The sequence below is a fragment of the Lissotriton helveticus genome, chromosome 8 (assembly GCF_964261635.1).
Source record: "Lissotriton helveticus chromosome 8, aLisHel1.1, whole genome shotgun sequence".
Taxonomy (NCBI): Eukaryota; Metazoa; Chordata; class Amphibia; order Caudata; family Salamandridae; genus Lissotriton; species Lissotriton helveticus.
Window position 1 is genome coordinate 208,857,459 of NC_136069.1, and position 25,189 is coordinate 208,882,647.

The 25,189-nt window shown below is 47.1% G+C and overlaps 1 protein-coding gene and 1 pseudogene across 10 annotated transcripts in view; one reads left to right on the forward strand and one right to left on the reverse strand.

The window, feature by feature from the left end:
• The window catches only part of ITSN1 (intersectin 1), a 1,522,922-nt gene that overhangs the window by 381,558 nt on the left and 1,116,175 nt on the right, over positions 1–25,189 (reverse strand). For 6 of the 10 annotated variants that reach the window (XM_078656938.1, XM_078656937.1, XM_078656935.1 and 3 more), the window contains one exon: positions 1,903–2,020. In XM_078656938.1, coding sequence (XP_078513064.1) covers positions 1,903–2,020 — 118 coding nt within the window. Of the gene's footprint in view, positions 1–1,902; positions 2,021–24,969; positions 25,036–25,189 lie in introns of all 10 variants that reach the window. The other 4 variants (XM_078656936.1, XM_078656934.1, XM_078656933.1 and 1 more) reach the window with 1 other exon arrangement.
• LOC144774646 (small Cajal body-specific RNA 14) lies at positions 18,036–18,164 on the forward strand (annotated as a pseudogene).

Below are 25,189 nucleotides of genomic sequence, written 5' to 3' on the forward strand. Positions count from 1 at the left end.
AGACAGAGAGAGGGAGACAGGCAGCGGGAGGAGGGCGGAAGAGGGAGGGGGCGACAGAGGGAGGGAGACAGAGGAAGCGAGACAGAGGGAGGTAGACAGACGGAGACAGACAGAGGGAGACAGAGGGAGACATAGGGAGAGAGAGGGAGGGAGGGAGACAGAGGGCGAGGGAGGGAGACAGAGAGAGGGAGACAGAGAGAGAGAGAGGGAAAGAGAGAGTGTGAGACAGACAGAGTGAGAACCCCCTAAACCCCCCTTAGGTGATTTGGGCTCGCTACGCTATGCTCGCTCGCTACACTGCCTTACTGTGTCCCAAAATGATGCATCTCCAAAAAGTGTCCCCAACATGAAAAGTTTGGAAAGCTGTGCACTAGAGGCACACGAGGTGTGGATCAGTGACGGGCATCAATTTGTGAGGCTTGAAGCCGGTCCTATAATGGACATCCCTCACGCCACCAGGAGGCGAAGACTCAAAAAAAGACGTTGAAAAAGGTTTAATTAAAAACATGACTACAGGGCAAGCTCCCTCCGGATCTGCGATGGCCTGCACGGAAAAATAAAGAACTGACGTCAGCGCACAGGGTCGGCATCTAAGTAAACACTGCAACGACATTCCGGTGACCACGACGCAGTCTTGACCGACGCCACCTACCAACTTGCAGGTGTACTGTTACAGAAAGATTCTCCAGATCCAGTCTGACGCTTGGGGGTAATTCTAATGTAAGGAATCTATAACTAATGGCCTCTTTCAGAAGTGAGTTACAAACCAGAAAGCAAATGATAAGCAATCAGCATAATGTATTCCCAGGGAAGTTTTCAGAATGTCCCCAAGATGTCTTTGCAAACCAGACCACTGCGCTGCTTGGTTGGCTTGGACCAAACAAATCATGCGATGGGAGTTGAAGGGGTGGGGAGGTCCAGAATTCTCTTTAAATACAACAGCTGGCTCGCACCATTGACTGGTTCCTACAGCCCCATGCCACCCTTCTAAGGAACAAGTGTGGACCTTGCAGAAGTTATCAGCTGCTCTTCTACAGGGTCAGACCAATCATCCGATTTCCCCCGGGAGGGGAGGGGTTTGGGCTATTGGAGGCAGGCTTTTGAAGGCCCATGGCCTCTGTTACTCTCCAGATCCCAAGCTTAATGGCAGCAGGCAAAACAGGGGCATAAGCAGAGAGTGAGAAGCGAGAGAAAGCTGTAGGAAAGTAAGGATAAAAAGATCAGAGAAAGGAGAGATAGAAGGGAAAAGGAGAAACTCGAAATAGATGGATGTCAAGAGAAAGAACTGAGTGGAAGGGATACGGTGCTGATTTGAACATGTTTGCCAGAGCTGAGTTTGGTTACCATTCCAGCTCTGATTGTCTACCTTTATTTTAAAATTACGTGAGGTGGACAGGTCAGTGAGTCAGTGCCCACACCTATGCACCCCTCCATAACTGCATGCAGCTAAAGCATGCCAAAGCAAACCTGTTCTGCCTTCAACAAAGCACCCCGATGACAGAAGCTACAGTTGGGCTGTCAGAAAGTTTAAAGGCAAGTTGCAAGATCATCACTTGCATCTAAAGGTTTAAGAAAATGGGATGAGCATTGTTGATGAAATGTGAGGTTTTATTAGGGGAGAGAATGGATCAATAAAACATGCAAGGGTGCGGTTGTAGAACTGTAATCATGCACCTACAGAAGTCAAGACATACCAGACATAGCTTACCCTATTAATCTCCTGAATAAAACGTAATTACATCGACAACCAGTTATATCCCACACTTTTTATATCAAAGCAGGAATCTGTACCAAATGCGTGCACAGTTCCATGACAAAAAAAATCTACTCTCCACAGGTAAACGTGGGCAAGTGCAGTAACATCAGATGAGCATGCTTTGCTCTTGGGTTCCTTTTACATACTTGAAGGTAGTGTTGTTGGTTTTGGTGGCTCAGTTGGCGTACTTTTGTTAGTACCAGGGCTTAAAAGTTTCACATAGTTAGCAGGGAACCAGCCAATCTGCCTTTTCTTTCCGCGGGCCTGTCAAGAGAACAATTGTTTAACAATTAAAAAAATCTTCACATACGGAGGTTACTATATAAAACTCAATCGGTTTGTTACAGCTTGTTCACCAGGATGTACTTTTATATTTTCTTTGGCACATGGCTGTCACCAAAAGACTAATTCAAAGGACATTTGATAGTTGCCAGAAGACATTCATATGTTATACAATCAAAACACGCTATTACAGACGGGAGGTGTTTATCAGGAGAGATTGAAGCATTTTTGTTGCTTCAAAAGTAAGGTATAACAACAGGAGCAGTCCAAGAAACCAACCTGCAGCCGGGTCCAGACTGGTGACGTGTCCCATCTAGAGGCTCCAGCCATTAGCAGCCTAGCTTTCCATGCTGTTTCGCTGCATGATTTGGCAGCACTGGTTGGTTTCCACACCTTTTCTCGTAGGGAATAGCGAATCCCCTCTGAAAGCATTCCACCTTACCATCACAGATTAGTCTTCTTAAATCCTACCCGGCTTGCAATCATTTTTGGAACCTTGCATCCTGCCCTATATAAAGATGACCCTTCAGTTAGTAACCCAGATAACTGGCCGGCTGCCTGCCTGTCCTTTTTGGTGATTGACTCCGCTTACCGTTCTATCCAGATGATGATCCCAGGTTGTCTGCGTATCAAAACACTGTCTGTAAAAGGAGTAACTGGCCACTGAATGATTTCCCTGCATAATTAGCCGTATATGATTGTGATCTTATATAATGAGCAAATACCCTTGCTTACCACTCACTAATTTTCACTATTATAACTGCCATGTACTGGAGCACCGAGCACCTTTATGTTATATTTCATAATATATTTTGTGTCTATTTTCAATTTTTGTGATACTATTGTTATGCCTTTCTTTCTGAAGATTTGACAATGTGGGTATAATTGTTTCCTCTTGATTTAATATTTTAATGGATAGCAGCCTTGTGTCCTTATAGGTCAAATTAACAAACGGTACCACTTGTAGCATTCTATTGTTCTTAATGATTCTATAAGTAGCGCATGGGGTAGCCCAGACACTCTAAATAGGGCACACATCTCCCATTTAGTAGGAAATTCTTACCACGTAGCTGTCCTCATATGTTTCAAATAGGAAAATGTTTCATGAAATCTACAGAAGTAATTTTTATAATCAATATATGGTCATATTTCTACCTGCAGGCAGTATACTCTTTTGTATACGAGAGTAATATGATATGCAGTATGTAGTCCATTAGCACAGCAACAAGGGTGTCCAGGGTGGGTAAGATGGTAGAGGGGAGTGGATGTGCTCGGCATGTGTCAAGGACAGGGGAGATGCCTGTAGGAATCACAGCACTAGGGAGTCCGGTTGGATGGGTTCAGAAAGGAGCTGCAAGTGAAAAGGTTTCAAGAAGGCCTGGTTATCTACAATACTGTGTGACCTAGTTTGGATTTAAGATTATTTGCCTTTGTTACTCAGTGATTTTATTATGCTAAAGCATTTCCTGTTTACAAACCTGTGCACCCTTGTGGAGCTCTTAGTTTCATTGCTTTGAAACCAAGGAGAGGGGCTTGTAAAGTCCGAAAGGGGCAGAGCACCAGTAACAATGTAGTTAAAAAGATTCTACCCTTTGGACTCGAGAACAAACAAACAAGTTACTTACCTTCGGTAACGCTTTTTCTGGTAGATACTATATCTGCCTGTGGATTCCTCACCTTGTGAATATCCCCTTGCGTCAGCAACATTCGGAAATTCTTTTTGTAGCTTCGCGCCGACGTGGATCCGGACGTCACAGAGGCACGGCACCGCCGCGACTCCGCTGACGTCACCGACGCCTATAATAGGCCCACACCGGCGTGATGACATCAGTTCCGCACTTTTTTCCGTGCCTTCGAGGCACACGGACGGACCGATGACAGTAGACATATACACAGTATACGCAGTATAGAAATCAAGGTAACACACACAGTGTGAAGCAAATGCAATAAAACATTTGAAATAAACAACTCCTTGACAATACAATAATACATTATAGAAACTCTGGCATAGAAGAGTGGACAACGGGGAGGCGGGTGGGTCAGTGAGGAATCCACAGGCAGATATAGTATCTACCAGAAAAAGCGTTACCGAAGGTAAGTAACTTGTTCTTCTGATAGATGCATCTACCGTGTGGATTCCTCACCTTGTGAATAGAGTCCCACAGCAGTCCCCACTCCCGGAGGAGGGTGTCCACTCTTCTATACCAGGAAATCCTGGAGGACAGAGCGTGCAAAATGACCCTCCCTCCTCACCTCGGAATCCAAGCAGTAATGCTTCGCGAATGTGTGGAGGGAAGACCAAGTTGCCGCTCTACAAATATCCTCAACAGGCACACCTCTAGCCAACGCTGAGGTTGATGATTTAGCTCTCGTAGAATGAGCCCTTATACCCTCTAGAGGCTCCTTACCGGCCAAAGAGTAGCAGATCTTAATACAGAGGACGATCTTGACAAAGTCCTCTTATGGACCGCTCTTCCTTTCTTGCAGCCAGCAAAGCCAATAAAGAGCTGGTCATCCAAACGACAGTCTTTAGTCCTGTCCAAGTAAAAAGACACCGCCCTCTTGGGGTCAAGACGGTGTAATCTCTCCTCCTCCTTGGAAGGGTGTGGGGGAGGATAAAAGGTAGGAAGGGTAATGGATTGACCAAGGTGGAAAAAAGTCACCACCTTTGGCAGAAAAGCAGCCCTGGTCCTAAGAACCATTCGATCAGCATGAATGGACAAGAAAGGGGGCTTGTGACTAAGAGCTTGAAGCTCACTTACCCTCCTTGCCGAGGTTATTGCAACGAGGAAAACCGTTTTGAAAGTCAGAAGCCTCATAGGACATTTGTGAAGAGGCTCAAAAGGAGCACCCATTAAAAATGTCAAAACAAGATTTAAATCCCACTGAGGCACAATAAAAGGGGTAGGAGGGAACTTATTCGTGAGGCCCTTCAAACACCTTAAAACTATAGGAGATTTAAAAAGAGAAGGCTGGTCAGGCAAACAGATAAAAGCCGACAGAGCTGAAAGATAACCCTTCACCGTGGCCACAGCAAGCCCTTGCTGTGCCAGAGAAAGGGCAAACTGGAGAACATCAGATAAATGGGCCCTCAAAGGGTCTATAGACTTCTCCCTGCACCAAGTAACAAATTTAGACCACCTATAAGAATAGATGGACTTAGTGGAGTCACGCCTGGCTGACAAAATGACATCCACCACATCGTGAGAGAGAGAAAAAGAAATCAGGTTGCCCCGTTCAATCTCCAGGCATGAAGGTGTAAGGTCTGGAGGTGGGGGTGTAGAACCTGCCCCTCCATCTGAGAGAGGAGATCTGCCCTGTGAGGGAGAGGGAGCGGCGGGTGAGAGGAGAGGTGGAGAAGGTCTGAATACCACACCCTTCTTGGCCAATCCGGGGCGATCAATATGACTTGGGCCCGGTCTTGGCGAATTTTCCTCAGAACCCGAGGAATCAATGGTATGGGATGAAACGCGTAAAGGAGTTGCGAGCTCCAACTCAACTGAAACGCGTCCCCCAAGGCTCCTTGCATCGGATACTGGAGACTGCAGAATGACAGGCAGTGAGCATTCTCGCGAGTGGCGAACAGGTCCACCCGAGGAGTCCCCCACATCTGAAAGATGTTGTGAACTACCCCCGGATGGAGCCTCCACTCGTGATCGGCAGAGAACTGCCGACTGAGACTGTCTGCACGAACGTTCTGAACTCCGGCCAGATGATTTGCCATCAGACAAATCCGATGGTCCTGAACCCAGGACCAGAGACGCAGAGCCTCTCTGCATAGACACTGCGACCCTACTCCTCCCTGCTTGTTGATGTACCACATCGCGGTCGTGTTGTCCGTCAGGACCTGAACCGACTGACCGCGAAGGGAAGGGAGGAAGGCCTTGAGCGCCAGACGTATCGCCCGCAATTCTAAAAGGTTGATGTGAAGCAACCTTTCCTCTGGAGACCAAAGACCCTTGACCTCCAGGTCCCCCAGATGAGCACCCCACCCGAGAGTGGACGCATCCGATATCACTGTGGCAACCGATGGAGGAATCTGGAAAGGCTTCCCTTGAGACAGATTGCCTTCCACGCTCCACCAAGACAGATCCGCTGCAGTTTCTCTGGAGATCTTCACTGACTCCCTGAGATCTCCGTTGTGCTGATACCACTGCCTGCGGAGGCACCACTGGAGTGCCCTCAAGTGCCAGCGTGCATGGTTGACCAACAGAATACAAGAAGCCATCAGACCGAGCAGGCGAAGAACCTTCAGAACTGGAACGACCGCTCCATTGCAGAACAAGGGAATCATTTCCTGTATGTCGCGAATCCTTTGAGGAGGAGGGTATGCACGACACACAGTAGTGTCCAGTACCGCACCTATGAACAGGTTGCGCTGTGAGGGCACCAGGTGAGACTTGGGTACATTTATCGAAAAACCCAACCTGTGCAACAACTGAGGTGTCTCTTGCAGATGATGGAGCACCTTCTCCGGCGACTCCGACTTGATCAGCCAGTCGTCTAGATACGGAAACACATGTATCCCCGTTCTCCTGAGATGAGCTGCCACCACTGCCATCACCTTGGTGAAAACTCGAGGTGCAATAGTAAGACCAAACGGAAGGACCACAAACTGGTAGTGTTGTGACCCAACCGTAAAACGGAGATACTTTCTCTGCGACTTCAAGATGGGAATATGAAAATATGCATCCTGCAAGTCGATCGACACCATCCAGTCTTCTTCTAGCAGCGCTTGAAGAACCTGCCCAAGAGTGAGCATCTTGAACTTTTTCTGTTTCAGGTAAAGGTTCAAAATTCTGAGGTCCAGGATTGGCCGAAGCCTGCCATCTTTCTTGGGGATCAGGAAATACCGGGAGTAGCACCCCTGACCCCTTTCCTGCTCTGGAACCACCCCTATCGCACCTTTTCGGAACAAAGCCAGGACTTCTTCCTGCAGGAGAAGCAGGTGGTCCTCCGAACAATAACCCTGGCAAGGAGGGTAATTGGGAGGGAATTCCTGGAAAGGAAGTGCATACCCATTCTCTACAAGATTGAGAACCCAAAGATCCGATGTTATTAATTCCCAATCTTGTAGAAAATGTGTAAGCCGACCCCCCACTGGGCCCACATGATCCGGAATGGCGGATCTAGGGCTGCTTTGCTGTGTTGGCAGGGGGTTGGGAAGGGGAGGAGGAAGAGGAGGAGGAAGAGGAGGAGGAAGAGGAGGAGGAAGCTTGACGACCTCTAGGGCGGGACTTGTACAGCGTATTCTGCTGCTATTGTGGCTGCTGCTGAGATGGTCTGTAAGAACGAAAGAAAGATCTGCCAAACCCTCTGAAGCGTCTTCCAGTAGTACCTCTGGACTGGAGACCCAAAGATTTTGCAGTGGCTCTACTGTCCTTAAAACGTTCCAAGGCAGCATCAGCCTTCTTACCAAACAATCCTGAGCCATCAAAAGGCCAGTCCATCAAAACAGACTGAACGTCTGCAGAGAACTCCGATGATTTAAGCCAGGCAGCCCTCCTAGTGGCCACGGAAGAGCCCATGACCCTCTCCACCGAATCAGCAGTATCCAGACCACTCTGAATCACTTGTCTCGCAGCTGCTTGAGTGTGCGATATCACCTCCTGAAAATCTTACCTCTCTTCCTCAGGGATTTTCGGAACCAACTGCTTGACAGAATCCATCAATGCATGAATATACCTCCCCATCAGACAAGTTGCGTTAGTTGACTTAAGCGCCATACTGGCTGAGGAGAAGGCTTTCTTAGCGGTTTGATCCTGCTTCCTGGATTCCTTATCCCCAGGAACCTGCGGAAAAGCCCCAGCATACCTTTTCGAACAGGCAGCTAAACTCTCAGGCAGGGGGTGTGTTGACAAGAATTCAGGGTCACCTGGAGCAACTCTGTACCTCCTCGCTACTGTCCTAGAAACTGCAGGAGCAGACAAAGGCTTCTTCCAGACTTCATAGATGGGCTCAGATAAGGCATCATTGAAGGGTAACATAGGTTCAATAACAGATGAGGGTGAATGAAGAACCTCAGTTAAAATATTTGGCATATAATCAGCAGTGGGAAGAGTAATGTTCAATAAACTCACTGCTTTTTTAATAACGGTGTGATAAGGCACCACATCTTTCGATGGTACATTTGACACTGAAGTCAAGTCCCACTCAGGAGACAGTTCAAGCCCACTGGCCTCACCCAAGTCCTCAAAAGGATCTTCAGAATCCTGTAACTCCCCTTCTTCAGTATCTGAATATTGATATCTTTCTTCTTCCAGAAGCCTCTGAGCTTCTCTCCGAGATCTTTCCTTCACAATAGAAGCCAATGGATTCGGAATAGACTCCGACAGGGTCGGTGCCGGCGTCGAACCCGAAGTCGGATGAGGTCGTTTTATACGAGGTCGAGCAGAATCCTGCTTCGGAGTCGTAGGTATCGGCGTCGATGGAACCGGCGTCGATGGAGTCGGTGTCGTACGCCTTGGCGTCGACGACACCGGAGGTGTCGGAAAATGCCAATGCGGTGGTATAGCCGGCATAAAAGGCATGAAGGGCGCAGGGGCATAAGCTTGGGGAACACCCAAGTTAAAAGCCATAGGACCAGTGGGACCAACAGATGCACCAGACGGGAACATTGCCCTGGAATAAACTCCAAACATGGCGTTCAGGAACTGAGATGGATCCTGACCTGGAGTCGGAAAATCCGGATATAGACCTCTTGGTTGCTCCTGAGGAGGCGGAGTCGAAACGACGTCGACCTCTTCATCGAGTCCAGGAACCAGGGTCGACGAACCCGCAGGTACCGGAACCTCGACTTCACCAGCCCCCTGCTCCTCACCTTCATCCTCCTGACCAGAAGGATTGGATAGAACTGGAGAATGGACCTGCTTCTGAGACTCGGGCGAATTCGGATGCGAAGCCTCACCAACAGAGTTATGATCTTCCGATTCCGAAACTTCCACTTCCTTACTCAGAAGTTTGACCTGGAACTTCGGTCTTGAACTAGAGTCCTTTTCTGAGTGATGACGTGACTCATGGCTCCTCTTCTTGTGCTTCTTCTTCGAAGATTTCGAAGCATGAGCCGAAGACGACTCCGAGCGTGACCTCGAACGAGACCTCGACCTCGAACGCCAAGATCGAGACTTCGAAGACTTCTTAACTCTCTTATTCTTTAGTTTTGCCACGAGGAGTTTCGTCTCCCTCTCTCGTAAAGCCTTCGGGGTCATCTTCTTGCAGCAAGGGCAATCTTTGACGTCATGGTCGGAACTCAGGCACCAGACACAGCATTCATGCGGGTCGGTTATAGACATTGTCTTGCCACATTCTCCGCAAGCCTTAAAACCAGTCTTCTTCGACGACATCTCGAAGAAACTAAAGATAGACACAGTAATAGAATAATAGTAACAAAGTTACTGTGAAGCTACAGTACGATCCCAGAAAACCGTTAGCGTCGACGACGCGGAAAAAAGGGAACTGATGTCATCACGCCGGCGTGGGCCTATTATAGGCGTCGGTGACGTCAGCGGAGTCGCGAGCGGTGCCGTACCTCTGTGACGTCTGGATCCACGTCGGCACGAAGCTACAAAAAGAATTTCCGAATGTTGCTGACGCAAGGGGATATTCACAAGGTGAGGAATCCACACGGCAGATGTATCTATCAGAATTCTGAATCCAATCCACAAGCAACACATTCGTACACTTGGAACACCACCAAAAGGGGTACACTCACTAATATTACAAATCTTGTGTTACAAAAATAAAAGTGTTAAAAAAAATCAACAAGTCATTGCATTTCAATATTAAAAATAGGCACCAAAATCACAACAGCATAAAAAATACAATTAAAATGCATAATTCTCAAAAGACATGACATCAAATAGCAGCAAATGGGCAACAGTAAATATACACCACACGGAAGGAGAAAAAGGATGAGGCAGCCACAGTCCGCCCATACTGAGTTAATCTGAGAATGACTATAGACAACGCATGGGACAGTGATATTTGGCCTCTATGCTTCTAGTCCGGTTTCAGATTTAACAAAATAAATTGCGTCGACGTGTTTCGGTCGGACTATATGATTACATCCACCTTCTTCAGGACAAGAATAGAGAATTCCTTCCACCTTTGCTTCCACTCTAAGTAACTTAATAGGACTTGTCTTTTATGGACCCCTGCGATACTTATTATGAAAAGTGGCCAAATATCTGCCTATTAGGCTCACGACCTTGTAGACTAGTTGTCAACTCCCAAAAAATTGTGTCACTTCAAGCGATATTGACCTCTTAGTGATCTCAATCTCAGACAATTCTAGATTCAGTGGACAATCTGCCTCACGATTTGTAAATTAAATTCGCATTTGAGAGATTTTCACAAAAAGATCCTTCCCTTTAAAAAGGCGGTCACTGTATAAAGCCTGGATAAGTCCAATTTCAGTGATTCCAAAAAGGGCTATATTGCTCCTGTTTGCTGCTCAAAGGGATCGGGTACAGAGCTGCCTATCAATTCGCCGCCAAGTAAAAGTTCCAAATGTACGAATGTGGTGTATGTGGATCTGATTTAGAAGTTTGTTCTCGAGTCCAAAAGGTAAAATCTATTTAACTACGAGCTCTGTTTCACCCTTAATTTTCTTCACGTGCATTAAGTTTCCTTTGTAAGATGAAAGATTATGGTATCTTCCTTTTCTACATATCCCCCACTTTGTTTCATCCCCAGATTATGTTATGGTATAATCTTTTACCGGCATTCCGTTCTAGAAATATAGTGGCTAAATTGTTGTCGGGATTGAGTCAATTGGATGGTGAATGGGGTTGCAAAAACAATGCTCTCATCTCCATAGAGGTTCCATGCGCTTCTTCACAATCTTCTACTCAAGTATAATGTGAAGCACACCTAAACTCCATGTTGGTAGAATCTGAGCTGTAGAACTGAAAGCATTTCCTCTAGAGAAGAGAGCAGTAAATGAACAAAATGGTCATTATGTCATAGGAAGAATGGTTAGTGCTGAAGAAGAGCAAGTTACTTATCTTTGGTAACGCTCTTTTTGGCAGAGACTATCTACCTGCAAATTTGTCCCCCATTTGAATATTACCCGGGCGCCGGACTGGATCTGGAAATGTTTCAGCAGTACCTCGGCATTCCATCAGGTGGTGCCATGCAGAGCTGCAGTGATGACGTTCCACTCCGAAAATGATGGGCGGAGCCCAAATGGGTGCCACCTCTGAGAGCTGAAGTTAGTTGTTTTCAAGGCTGTCTGCTCATTCAGACACAGAGACCCAAGAGAAAATTAGTTCTCAACAGTGTGAAGATTCCTAGGCGTGGGATCATATTAATGAGTAGAGTCCACTCCATATCAGAGGCTCCTCCTCTCTTCTTGAATTACACAAGAAGTTGAGCACCTGGCTTTTCAATTAACCAACCTGTCATAGGCAGGGCTAGGCACACACCTGCTCAAAGCCAGGATACGCTTGCTGGTGATGGCGCACTCTACAAATACACACAGTGTAATCACAGAAGGGGGAGGATTGAAGGGTCAGTGAGGAATCTGTGGCTAGATACAGTCTCTACCAGAAAGAGTTACCAAAGGTAAGTATTTATTCTTCTGATAGAGTCCTTTAGCCGCAGTTTAATCACCTTCTGAATAGATACTAAAACAGTACCTGAATGGAAGTGGGCCGTAAATGGACTCAAACCAGAAGGCCTGCAGGACCGAGGAAGCAAAATGCCTCTCTTGTCAAATCTGACTGTCAAGGCATTAGTGATTTGTGAATGTAAGGATGGATGCCCACATGGCTGTCTGGCAGATGTCTTGGACAGTGACTCCGCATGCTAACAGTGGTAGCATCTATGGTCCTGGTAGAGTGAACCCACAGTCCTTCTGAAGGCTGCTTTTTAGCCATTAGCAGGAGATATTTATGTAGAGCACGATCAGCTGGAGATGGTTCTCTTCAGTCAGCCAGGTCTTTTTTCACTCCAGCAAACCCCACAAAGAGCTGATTGACTACCCGGTGTTCTTTGGCAAGATCTATGTAAAAGCTCAGTGCTCTCTTAGGGTCCAAGTGATGGAGTCTCTCCCCCGCCTTAGAGGAAAGAGGCAGAGCATAGAACGTTGGCAGGGTGATGGTTTGACTGTCATGGAATAGCACCACAACTTTAGGTAGAAAAAACGACCAAGTCCAGAGAGCCAGCTTGTCTGGGAAGAAGGTAGTATATGGTGATGAACATAGATCTGAAGCGCACTTACATGCTGTGCTGAGATGATTGCAAGGGGGAACACCGTATTGATAGTAAGGATCTGTAAAGAGGAGAGGATGCCCATGCGCACTGTAGTCCAAGGGAGGAGCCACCTATCTCGTGATACTTCGAAGACTCTTCCAGGACAACAATGTGCAATCATCCGGACCCAACTCTAGGCGGCGATCTATTGACAGATATGAATTCAGCAGCCCACATGCCTCGAACAGAGCAGTTTTAATCTGGCATGTGCTGCAACAAACCATACATTTGTCCAATTACAGTTTTTGTTGAGGCATGCCGGCTGCCAAGACAAAATCCACCACCTTCGGAGGAAAGCCAAAGGTGTTGCCACTCAATGTCAAGGCATGAAAGTGGAAACTGCAAAGGCCCAGGTGCAAAATCCTGCTCGGTTGCTGCGACAGCAGGTCCTCCCAGAGGGGCAGCCTGATTGGAGGACAGATGTTAAAGAGCAGGACTTCTGGATACTACACCTTCCGAGGCCAACCCAGATCCACTAGGATGACTTGGGCCAGGTCTGTTCTGAACATCTTGAAAACGTAGGGCAGGAGTGGTATCAGCAGAAAGGCCACTCAAGGCAGAATGCATCTATGAAACACGCAGAAGCACTAACCCTGCACAGTCTCAGCAGGGGCAAATAGATCTAGGTGAGGCTCTTCACATTTGAGTAAGAAGCCTTGCTCCACTTACAGATGAAATTGCCACCCGCAAGGCGTTGACAACTGAGTTAGCCAGCCCTAAGATTCAAAGAGCCTGCTAGGTGGAAGATCTCTTGATGGTCCAACTATGTCCAAACGCACAGGGTTCCCGGCACATGGTCCACTCCCCCCCCCCCACACCAACCCACCTTGTTTGTTGCAGTAACACATGGCAGCGGTGTTGTCCATTAGCACCTGTACTAGCCTCCCCTTGATGATGAAGAAAGGCTATCAACGCCAAATGAAAGCAAACCGGTCCAGAAGGTTTACATGGAGCTTAGGCTTCGCCAAAGAACAAAGGCCTCTCATCTCCACCCCTCTCAGATGGCCACCCAACCTAGAAGTGATGCATAAGCCACCACTGTCAATTCCGGGTGGGAAAGGGAGAGGGGACTGCTGCTGACCCAATCACAGTCTAATAACCACCACTGCAGTTCTTTTGCACTCCCCACCGAATTATGAACATGGTGGGAGAGGTCTCCTTGATGTTAGGCCCTTTGAGACTTCAAGTCCGACTGGAGAGCTGGCATAGGCCACCTGGCGGGCTCCACCAGCAGGATCTCACTGAAATCCAGGACCAAGGCTGAAAGATCAGGATCAATGCCTGAATGTCCTGGACTCTTACCCAGGGGAAAGGCAACAAGTCAAACCATGTCCTGAACAGCTATGATAAAAGACAGCGTCTGAGAAGGAATCAGGTGTGATTTTGGCACATTGATAGTGAACCTCAAAGAAGACAGGAGGTACGCTGTAGTCTAGTAAATCACTGATGACTGCCTGGGCGAGACTGCCTTCAACAGCATGTTGTTGAGGTAGGGGGAAGACTGACATCCCTGACCTCCTAAGGTCTACCACCACTGCCATCACTTAACACCCAAGGGGGTGTGGGTGAGAGTAAAAGGGAACATAGCGTACTGAAAATGCTCCTGTCCCACCACAAACCACAGGTAGCGCATATGGAATCGGCAGGGCGGGTAAATAGCCATAGGAGTCCCGTAGGTCCAATGTACCATCTAGTGTCTAGGGTCAAGGGAAGACCAGACATGGGCCAGGGTGAGCTTCTTGAATTTCTCCTTCCAGAGGAAGAAGTTGAGAGAGCGCAGGTCTAGAAAAAGCTGAAGGCCTTACCCCTTCGTGGGCACCAGAAAGTAGAGAGAATAACAACCACATCCTACTTCTGGCTCTGGCACACTCTTTGCAACGCCTTTAGTCAAAGGGCTTGCACTTTCTGCTGCATAATGGAGTGAGATGGTCCTCCATCAGTCTCTGGGTGAGGGGGTGGTGGTGCAGTGGGGGAGCGCAGAAGGGTTAAGCAAATATCCTGCTAACGATCTGAGGGACCCATCTGTCTGACATTACTGCCAGCCCTAGCAAAACCAAAGGGGATGATGGACGGCGGGTTGACCATTGCAAGCACTCACCCCAGTCGGAACTGGGGTGGCGGAGTGAGCTAAAGAATGATGAGGGAGTAAACCCAGATCAGTTGACTGGGGGTGAGTGCTTGCAATGTTCAACACTCTGTCCATCATCCCATTGCTTTTGCATTACTGCCGGCCCTACCAAGAAGAATCCGTGGATTCGGACTACCTATGTGTGGCTATGCTCCTGGAAGGCACACTAAAGAGGTTTTGAAGGTGGGTCTTCAGGGGGAGGGTAGACTGAGTGGGCCGATTACCTTGGTTTAAGGGGGCAGTGGGCACCACAGCCTTAACCATAAACCTGCTTGGTTCCTTTTAGAGGCTGGACAAGCTGGCAGTATGAGGCATCTGTACCACATCATTGAAAGGAGCAGTGGAACGGTTGCTGAAGTGGGGCAGACATGCCCAGAGAGCGTGCAGTAGCCCTACTCTCTTTAAAACGCTCTAGAGAGGATTCAGCCTTATACCCAGACGCATCCTGTGTTAAGGGGATTTCCATCAGGGAGGTCTGGACTTCGCACGAAAACACAGTCAATCGCAGACACACGTGGAGGTGAACGGCAATACTGATGCCGATGGCCTGCCCAATGGAATCTGTGTGGTGGCCAAGCCACAATGAATAGTTAACTTTGTCGGATCACAACAGTCTTAAATCGTCTGAGCAAGAACAGGTCGGAGATCTTTGGGTACACCAGGGAGGACTTGCTCCATAGAGTCCCAAATGGAGTGGAAATGACGTTCCAACTAGCAGCTTGCAGGCAGAGAGGAAAATACTTATTTCCCAAATGTTTCTACCCGCTTAGATTCCCGGTCCGTGGGGGCGCTGTAGGAGTGTTAAGGGTTAGACCTGCTCATGGAGGCTTGCATCACTAGATTTTCAGGGAAAGGGTACTGAAAGAGAAAAGATGGGTCTCCTAGAGCAGGGCAATGGCTGTCGACTGGCAATTTGTTGGTTGACTGGGTGGGCCTGAACTAGGTTTGTCCCAAACTCCCAATAAGGTATCAGTCAGTGCCTTATTAAAGGGAAGAAGGTCCAAGAAGATGTTTTCTTCAATTGGACCACTGTGCAGAAACATTGGGCTTAACCTCCAAGGTGGGGAGCTGGAGGCCAATTACTGTGGCTGCCCTATGCGTTACCATTGGCGTAGGGTTGGATTCTTCAGTGGCCCGTCCAGGTGGGTGTGAGTAGACCCATTTTTGGAAGGATTTAAGACCACTATCTTCATGTTTGTCATCATACCAATTATCATCCTGGTACGGTTAAGCGAACTCTTCACCCAGGTCATATTCATTGTCTGAATCCATACCAAAAGGAAATGCATGTGTATTCTCGCTTTTTGCAGGTGGTAATTCAAGTGGGGAAGGTGGTGCCTCGGGTGGTACTGGGTGTGACTTTGAATTTGGGCTGGCGCTAATTCTGCTTTAGACAGAACTATCATGGACCTCCTTTGTTAATATAGTCAACATCAGTATCAAAGTTCCCGGGGCTGATATAGTTTGTGGCCCCAGAAGTGGATTCAGGACTGGAGCCAGAGGCAAAACAGGCTCAGAGAGTCCAAGTGCCTCAAAGGGCAAGCCAGCCGGGATTAGTCCAGATGGAATACCTTTAAACTTCCTTGGGCGTGAAGGCGCGCAAAATGGAGTCAGCAGGGATCTGAAGAGCTGGAGCATAGCTACACAGAACTCTTCGATCTGATGTGGCGTGGCTGTTGGCGGCAGGAACTCAGTTTGTGTAGGACCAGCTGCGGGATCGGATCAGAAGTCGATCGGCTTAGGAAGCGAGATCAAGTTGTGGTGCCACTCTAGCGCCTGTTCAGGTAACTGCGAGAGGCATGAGGGGGCGAAAACCCGCTTTTGATTTTTGTGGTTTTTATAACTTACCTTGTGATTTGGATGGCAACGAAGACCGGCCTCTAGAGCGGCTTCCTCGACTTTGGGAACGGGATGGAACTTTTGATGCGGACCATGACTTAGAGTGGTCCTGGGGAGGACTATTTTTATGCTTGCTGATGTAAAGCTTTGTCTCGCAGTCCCTGGTTGAATTTGGGTCAATAAACACACCATCGCTGCAGGCCTTGGAGTTGTGGCTCCACCCCAGACACCAGAGGCATACCTCGTGGTGATCTGTCACAGACCTCTATTTGCGACAGTCCCTACAGGGTTTAAAATCTATTTTGGGGGATGGCATTCCTTGCACACTGAAGAAAAAGCTCAACGTAAAGGTCTCTGAGAGACACAAAGGTCTCCATGTCTTGTGCAAAGGAAAGAAAGGAACTGCGATCGGTATGCAGGGACGGCACACAGCTAGGCTCTGCATGTAATTTCTGGAGCACAACGGCATCAGTGCAGAGCCGCCCAGTACTGCTGAAAAGTTTACGAATCCAGTCTGAAACCTGGGTAATATTCAAAATGTGAGGAATCTGCAGCTTAAAGTCTCTATCAGAAGCTGGCATTCACCAGATTCATTCTTCATTTGTGACTTTTTTGGGGGGTGTTTATGCCTCTCAACTTGATGTTAGTACTTATGTAACGTACTTGCAGTGAACAGGGTCCAATGCTAGTATTACATTGCAAATTGGTATGTGTAAAGAGGCACCTGTCATTCAAATACTCAAACAAATAAAAACAAAACAAAAAAACTAGTCACCGTAAGCAAGCATTCTTGGTGGGTAATCCGTTGATAAGATAGTGCCCTCAAAATCCTCTGATAATTGCCTACCAAGGACTCTTAATATTTACATTAGCATTTACATTTAAAGCAAAATGTGCTTGGCATATACAGCAACTTCAGTGTGTGGTTCTCTGTTTCACCTCCTTCTTCCTAGTTGCTTGGCACAGTAATCTTTTTCCTGGTCCTCACCGTTCTACACTTTTTTTTTTTAATTGGTACATTAGACATACAAGCTACATTAGCTTCAAATCACGCATCACATTCCTTTGCACTGAGAAGTTCCACTACACTGCTTACTCACAGGGCAAACTTCTATCGTAATTATCCGGTAGATGTAATCAATTTACTAAACATCTTCAATCAAGCAAGTATATCACAATCAGTCGAACAATAATACATATCTAACTCGTAACAAAACAAACACTTTTCAACTCATCCTTTTAACATTAGATTAAAAAAAATTCTTCTGAATAAAATATTAGAGTTAATTATGTCACCATATATTAGACACCTTTTTAGGTCTCCTGGCGTTTAACAGCGCGTCAGCGCTGTGTCCGCCAGGAGATCTTTTGTTGCTGACTATGCTTCCCAGGAGATAGCACCGGCCGCGCGCAAAGGCGATCGGCGTAGGCCACGCGCGCGCGAACACGCTCAGCTGCCGTCTCCTGGGAAGCTCCAACACCCTACATGCATGCGCATACGCAGAGACACACACACACACACACGAGCGCCCATGCACGCATGCACCCCCACATAAAGAGAACTCACCTCTGCTGTCGCATACACGCATACACACACACACACACACACACACACACGTGCATCAAGCGCCCCCGCCCCGCCCCCCCCCCGCCGCCACTTACCGCTACTCCGGTCTTCAGCTGCCACCGCGGGGCTCTCTCTAGGGCATGGGCTTCTCTCCGTGGGCGCGGCTTCTCTCCGTGGGCGGTTCGATCCCCGGCCGCTCCTCCTCACACGTGGGTGTCCTCCCTGACGGTTGCATGCGTCAGTAATACCATGTGACCCCAAGGCAGCCACGTACAGCAACGAGAGGGGGCCCACTGCCGACAGGACCCCCAGGTGCCTGTGCTACGGCTCCCTACAGCATTTTAAAGGCGGCGCGAGGACGCCGCGCGAACCTGCACCGAGATATGGAGATACTGAGACAGAAAACAAACCAAACGTTTCCACCGAAATTTGTACAGACTGGAGCAGTGCGTAGGGTTCAGTGCACGCGCGTGTGTGTAAATAAGTGCGAAGTGGGGATGGGCAGGCCATTTTACAAGCATGCAAAACACACTTTGACGTAAAGGCTCCATGTTCTGTAATAACTACCTTCAAGGTTGAAGCAGATGGTTATGAAGCCGGGCTACGGGGTTCGAGTCCTGGCAACAGCTCAAACACCCTGCAGCGCCAAAGCGAGGCCAGGCGGGGTGCCGGGGGAGGGTGGGCTTAAGTACGGGGAGCCGGGCTCGGGGGAGGCCTTATTTGGGTTCAGGACAGGCCCACCTGCGAGGAGTCACGGCCTAGACGCTTCCAGTTCCGTTCATCCGGTGCACCCTGCAAGGAGGGGCACGAGGCGCCGCGATGTCCGCCTCTGAGCTCTACAGCAAGGTAAGGCCTGCACCTTTAACATGCACAGGGGGCCCGCTTGGGGTGAGGCTGGGAGGGATGGGGTGTTGTTGAAAGGGGTTAACTGTCTCGAAAGAGCACGTAGACCTTCATAGCTGCCAAGGTTTCAGATTGCTATGTGTGACGTTTTCATAATTTATGTGTAATTATGAGTGGCATTTCAGCGGTTATGAGTGATACTTTTTCGGAAGCAAAATCAAGCAATAAAGTCTGGGAAGTCATACATATCTGCAACCTGAAGCCCTACTGCCCTCCTAAACTGATCGTACTGTTAATAAGAAACGAGGACTCCGATGTGCACCCCTCTCATTGAAAGTCCACACTGCACCACTGCAAACAAAAGAACGTTTCTGCAAATGTCAGCAAAGTCAGTTATTGTAGTAGGGTCAGTTAAAAAACCTGCGCAGTGTGCCTGCCACTTGCTCACCTCGAGTAGAGAAAATATCATAATGACTGCAATACTAGGGGGTACTGAATGTAGCCGAGGTTCAGATTCCATTTGCCATATTTTTGTGTACCGCTTTCTTTTCTTCTGCTTTACCTGTCGTCTTTCTTGACTGCTCGGCCGCTTCCCGGGTGACCTCTTAGAGGACGAGGCAGGCCGCGGTGGTGCAAGAGGCGGCATGCTCGTCACCTCAGCTACCCGGACCTCATGTAATAACCACCTGCTCCTGCAGTCCCTCTGACATGACTGTAGGGCCCGCATCACCATCCAGTGACCGCTGGATCCAGGAGGCGCCAACGTTACCCCTTAAAGCACAACTCCTGGAAGCCTACTGTACACCTACCTGTTCACGAGCCACCATATTGCAGTGCTGATGTGTTTTAAAATGAAGTTAAAGTGCAATCTGGATTTGTAATGAAAGCATCTGATAACTCGCTGTGGGGGAATTAGTGGGAAATACTACGGTCAATGTTTCTGATTTTACTGCATAGGCTGCATACAGTACATGTATTTTCCCCCATCATTTTGCATGCAGTAACATTTAAATTGCTTAATATTTGAAGGGAAAATGATGGCTTATTCTCACAGCAAACTGGATATTGTTGGATGTTTGTGTCCCTGGTGCCGTTTTAAGAAGTGTAAATGTTCCAGATGCCAGGATCCTACCAACTCTGTTTTGAATCCAATGAGTGCACTTTAGCTGTGGCCCTTCGTTTAAGCCTTTCCCCCATATGTTGCTAGCACAGAGTGGAAAAATCAGGCGGGTGTCTTCATGGGTCTTTTTAAAATAGTTTGCTTGGCAAAGTTCAAAGAAGAGGTTTTGAAAATGAATTTTGCCTTTTTTTCCTTCAAATTTCCCTACTCATGTCATGCCAATCAGGACAGTTTGCCCAATCCCAGACTTCCTCATGTCATGCCAACCAAGACAGTTTGCCCATTACCAGACTTATTGTGCCCATTACCAGACTTCCTCATGTCATGCCAACCAAGACAGTTTGCCCATTACCAGACTTATTGTGATATGCAGAGACAGTAGCGTAGGAAGGTGCAGGCTGCCCCCGGGGTCATCACTGTGTGTGAATAATAACCGCTGTGAGGCCGTGCATGAGGTGCATCATCAGAGCTGTGTGAATAATAACAGCTGTGAGCCCCGTGCTGAGGTGCATCATCAGAGCTGTGTGAATAATAGCTGTAAGCCCGTGCCAAAGGTGCATCATCAGAGCTGTGTGAATAATAACAGCTGTGAGCCTGTGCCTAAGGTGCATCATCAGAGCTGTGTGAATAATAACTGCGTCAGCCCCGTGCGTGAGGTGCATCATCAGAGCTGTGTGAATAATAACAGCTATGAGCCCGTGCGTGAGGTGCATCATCAGAGCTGTGTGCATAATAATAGCTGTAAGCCCGTGCCAGAGGTGCATCATCAGAGCTGTGTGAATAATAACAGCTGTGAGCCCGTGCCTGAGGTGCATCATCAGAGCTGTGTGAATAATAACTGTCAGCCCCGTGCGTGAGGTGCATCATCAGAGCTGTGTGAATAATAACATCTGTGAGCCCGTACCTGAGGTGCATCAGAGCTGTGTGAATAATAACTGTGTCAGCCCCGTGTGTGAGGTGCATCATCCACATTGCTCAGGTCACCCAAATTCCTGCACTCTCTACCACACTGCTTTCAAGAACACCATACTCTTGCACACACTCACACTGCTCACCAATTCAAAGTGTGCTAAAAATTTGATGCAACGCATTGTCATACACAATGCCAATAACTCAAACTTTAATGCTGGGAGACCTATTGCATTGTAAATGCTTGTTTATCATTATAGTTTAATCTTAATAAACATATCAGCATCTTCATTGTTAACTATTAACCAAGAACCCTCCTAGCTGAAAACTTCTCTCCTCTTATGGGGTGATCTATGTAGGTTTTATAACATCTACTGTAAAACTGGATGAGGCATGCTGTGCGGAATATCCAATGAGAGATAGTGGTATAAAAACAATTTGTGTGCCGCATGACTGAGTCTCTGCAGTCGCGCCAAACTGATGATGAGGTGAATACGGTAAAGCTCCTTCTACTCACATAAGTCAGCAGGGTCATGCTTACTCAAGGCGAACAATACTATGGTGTCAGTGTTAAACAGGACTGATTCTGTAAAGACGATGAGAATTCAACAGCAGAAGTAGCCCAGAAGCACTGATCACCGGTACACACAATGACCATCGCTTACTGGTTTTGACCATGTCACTTTTCAGACTTTCGGTGTATGGCATGTTGTGACTGTGGGAGACTGACTCTCCACCTTGATGCTCCCATTGACTTAATCCACAGTAAACCTCTTAGAAGCAGATGAGAAAAGCCTAAACTCTTATTAGTAAACATAAATTCAATCTCAATTTTATTAATCCAGTCTGGATGACAAGTCATCTACTGATGATATCCATGGAACACAAAAGACCAGTACTCCCCTTAAAACACTGCATGTTATGAAACAATGGGCATGTTAAGTTGAGAAGTTTTGAAGGAAAAAAACTAAATAAATGGCTCAACAGCATTGCTCACTTATGTGGCTTAAAAATCTACACAGATGACAGAGGAAACTTGTACGCAGAAACTCATTCAGAAAAAGAAGTAGTGAGGTAGTCTGGCTCTGCCCATCCCGCCTATGAGGTCTCTTGATGTTACAGTTGGTGCTCTAGTAAGGTCCAGTTCACGCAGCAGAAGTGCTAGAATCCAAATAGTTAAGAAGCACAGAGTAAAATATATAACGTAACAGAAAGACAACCTTGCCATGTATCATAGGGCCATATAAATCGCAAAATAACAATATAAAAACATTTTTATTTTTTTTAAATACTACCAATGGCTGATCACAGAACCCTACAGCCCAGTAAGGAAGCTGTGCTGCTCTGCCAACGTTACTTTGCCAAACCTATGTAACTCACTCAAGAGATGCGTGGAAAGACTGGTAGAAGGAGGAGGATACTGGTGAGTTAAACCCCCCCACGACCCCCCATCAAGTGCTTAACATGTTTATCTGCAGCATTATATTAAAAATAGCTAACAAATAAGGTAAAACGATTTTCTACGTAAAAAACGGCATAGTAAAAATGACAACTCTGCGCACGGTTATTCTTACTACGGAATTCAGAAAAGCATGCAACAGCAATTCAACAAAGTTGAGCCTGGAGAGATAAATAGGCATTGGCATAGTCAATAGGACTCGCCTTTTGGAACTTTTAAGTGTGTAACCATGCAGCACATTATCCTGGGTGCTGTGCAGCCAGGGATTGAAGAGCTGTACAATTACTACACTTTTTTTTTAACACTAAACAACTCTAATTGCATGCTTGCAAACACATTTTGTTCCTAAACAAAAGGTTGTCTGAGGGGATATGACAAAAGAAGTGTAAAAATCTGCAAATACACATGCATTAACTTGTTATATGAATGGATGGATGGATGGATGGGTGGATGGATAGGTTTTTATATAGCGCAATATCACCGCCAGGTCTCAAAGCGCTTTGCATTGGGAACCCGTCCAGGTTTTTCCCTGTGAGATAGCCCCTACTGGGTATCCCCAAGGTGAAAGCCAGGCATCCCGCCGCGGGGGGCCGTAGTGGAGATTAAGCAAGCTATTGCCCAGAGTTGCAGAGTGTGAACCTGTGATTTCAGTAGGCACCGAAGCGAGAATTACCGAGTCCGTGGACATGTTGGGCTCAAGACCCTGCCGCGTCGGGAATTGAACCCTGGTCCCGGGTCTGATCTCAGCGTCCGGGTCTGCCTCCTCTAACCAGTGAGCCACACTTCTCCACTATGAATGCACAGCTGTGAATGTTTTTAGAAAATACGTGAATATACATTTATAGCACCATAATTCATATATTTCCAAATATTTATTATGAATTAATGAACTACTGTATATACCATTAACGTGCAAAATAAAAATATGAATACAGATATAACTTAAGAGACTACATATGTGTATCTACAGCTAATGAAGTTGTTAAGAGGTGATATATGACATTAAAGAATATTATTTGGGACTCATTTAAATATGAGAAATGGCCATGAGGTTTGTGATCTGAAGCGGCCGCCTGAAAACATATGCAATTTACAGAAAAAAGGAATGAAGTCACACACAAACGTGTAAAGAATATATTTGAAATCAGTTTCCTTTTCCATAAATAACACATGATTTCCATATATAAATGTATAACTAAGCTTAGAAATGGCTAAATATTACAAATTTTTTTAACTAAATGTGTGGAACTTGATAATTATTTCTTTAACTGGTTTACAGTAAAAATGTGCTGGGTGTATTCTTATTTAATCAGGTTAACCACTTAGGGCCTAATTACGATGCAGGTCGGACCAGCCGTCGGTTGCGGTCAGACCGGCATCTACTACTGCGGTCCGACCGACGCATTATGATGCGTGTGGTCGGAGGCAGTAGTCGGAGGGACCGATGCTTCCTGACGGGCTCTTTCAGTCAGAAACTAATAATCCCTTAAGGACAGCGTTTCCGCCGTCGGGATTGTGATGTCTGGTTCAGATAACCATTCCATGTCTGCCTTTCTGGATTGGAAAGGCTGTCGGAAAACGATATTGGGGTCCCTAGCAGGTCCCCCTTCCCTGCTCGGTCTCCGCATTTGGGCCTGGGGGTAACCTATAGAGTCCCCTTGAACATCCCTCTAACGGGTGGCAGGCACCGTGGAGTGCCTGCCACACAGTGCAGGGATGTTCACTAACTTCCAATTCTCAATGGGATGTGTGCTGCGGGTTGTTTCAAACCGCCACACAAGCTCCCATAGAGAAATGGAAGTTTCGACTGCACTATGTACGGTTGCATCGTAATTATGTGTTCGGAACCGTCGATCTATGGTCAGGCGGTTCACTCACTAAAACGGTGACAGTCAGAGGCAACTCCAACCAACATCGTAATGTGTGCCTCTGTAAAGGTTAATGGGTGCTGTTAAGAGAGCCGAAGATAAATTGCTGCTCTGCCGTACGCACAGATAAAGAGGAAGCTGCAGTGGAAAACGAGGAAGCTGTCAGCAGAATGGAATAAAAACACCCGGGAGATCACCTTACAAGTGTAGGTGATGCCATGCACTGGAAAGAAAATTCAATCAAACGCATAGTGGGCCACAACGTTACACCACAAACACCGCTCTGTCATCCTTACTCCTAGACTAAGGGGGGTAGAGTCCACCCTCTAAAAATAGCTGCGGGCTCCGTCAATAACAGGTCAGTTCTGAGGGCCAGATTGTCTGTCATGACTTTTATTATTTATTTTACAGCTTATATAGCAATAACTCGACCTAAAGGTATTGGACCACCTCACATGAGCACCAGTTACTTTACACAAGGATCCGTTTTTTTTCATGCACGGGGAGAGTAAGTGATTTGCACAGAATCAAAGAATGGAGTCAACGTCAATATTTTAACCTGGTTCCTGAGATGTCAGCAGCTCTGGCAACTACGACACACCTTCTCATGACACGTGATTAAACCATTTTATAGGCACTTCTGGAAACAGGTGATGAAGTCAGGTGGAATTAGCTCAGTTATTCTCATTATCTGTTGTGCACCCTAATTAACTTGGGCTACCCTTTGGAGGACTTGCACATTAACTAAGGACACAGATGTTTACATGGTGCCAGAAACAAACTAAAACAGAAAAAGAAAAGAAGCAGGATTTAAACTATTTTAATTCTGAAGCCTAGCTCACAAGCTGTTGTCCGGTTAGCATATCGGATTTGTGGGTGCCAAAACCATGCAAAGCGAGACAGAATGTGGCAAACTACATTCTCTGTGTGTCCACTCCTACTACCTTATCAAGATCGGAGGTGGTTTTGTGTGCGCTTAACTCTGGGAGCGAGGCTGGCAATCGCCGTTCCTGAAATAAAGAACAGACCGTAATGCATTTGCAAGCAGCGATGGGTGGTGGTGGGGGGGGGGGGGGAAGAGGGCAGGAATGCAGAGTGCACACTGCAAAGGAGTTGGGAACAAGAAGAAGTAGCTAGAAACGCTTCATGTGATTAACGCACATA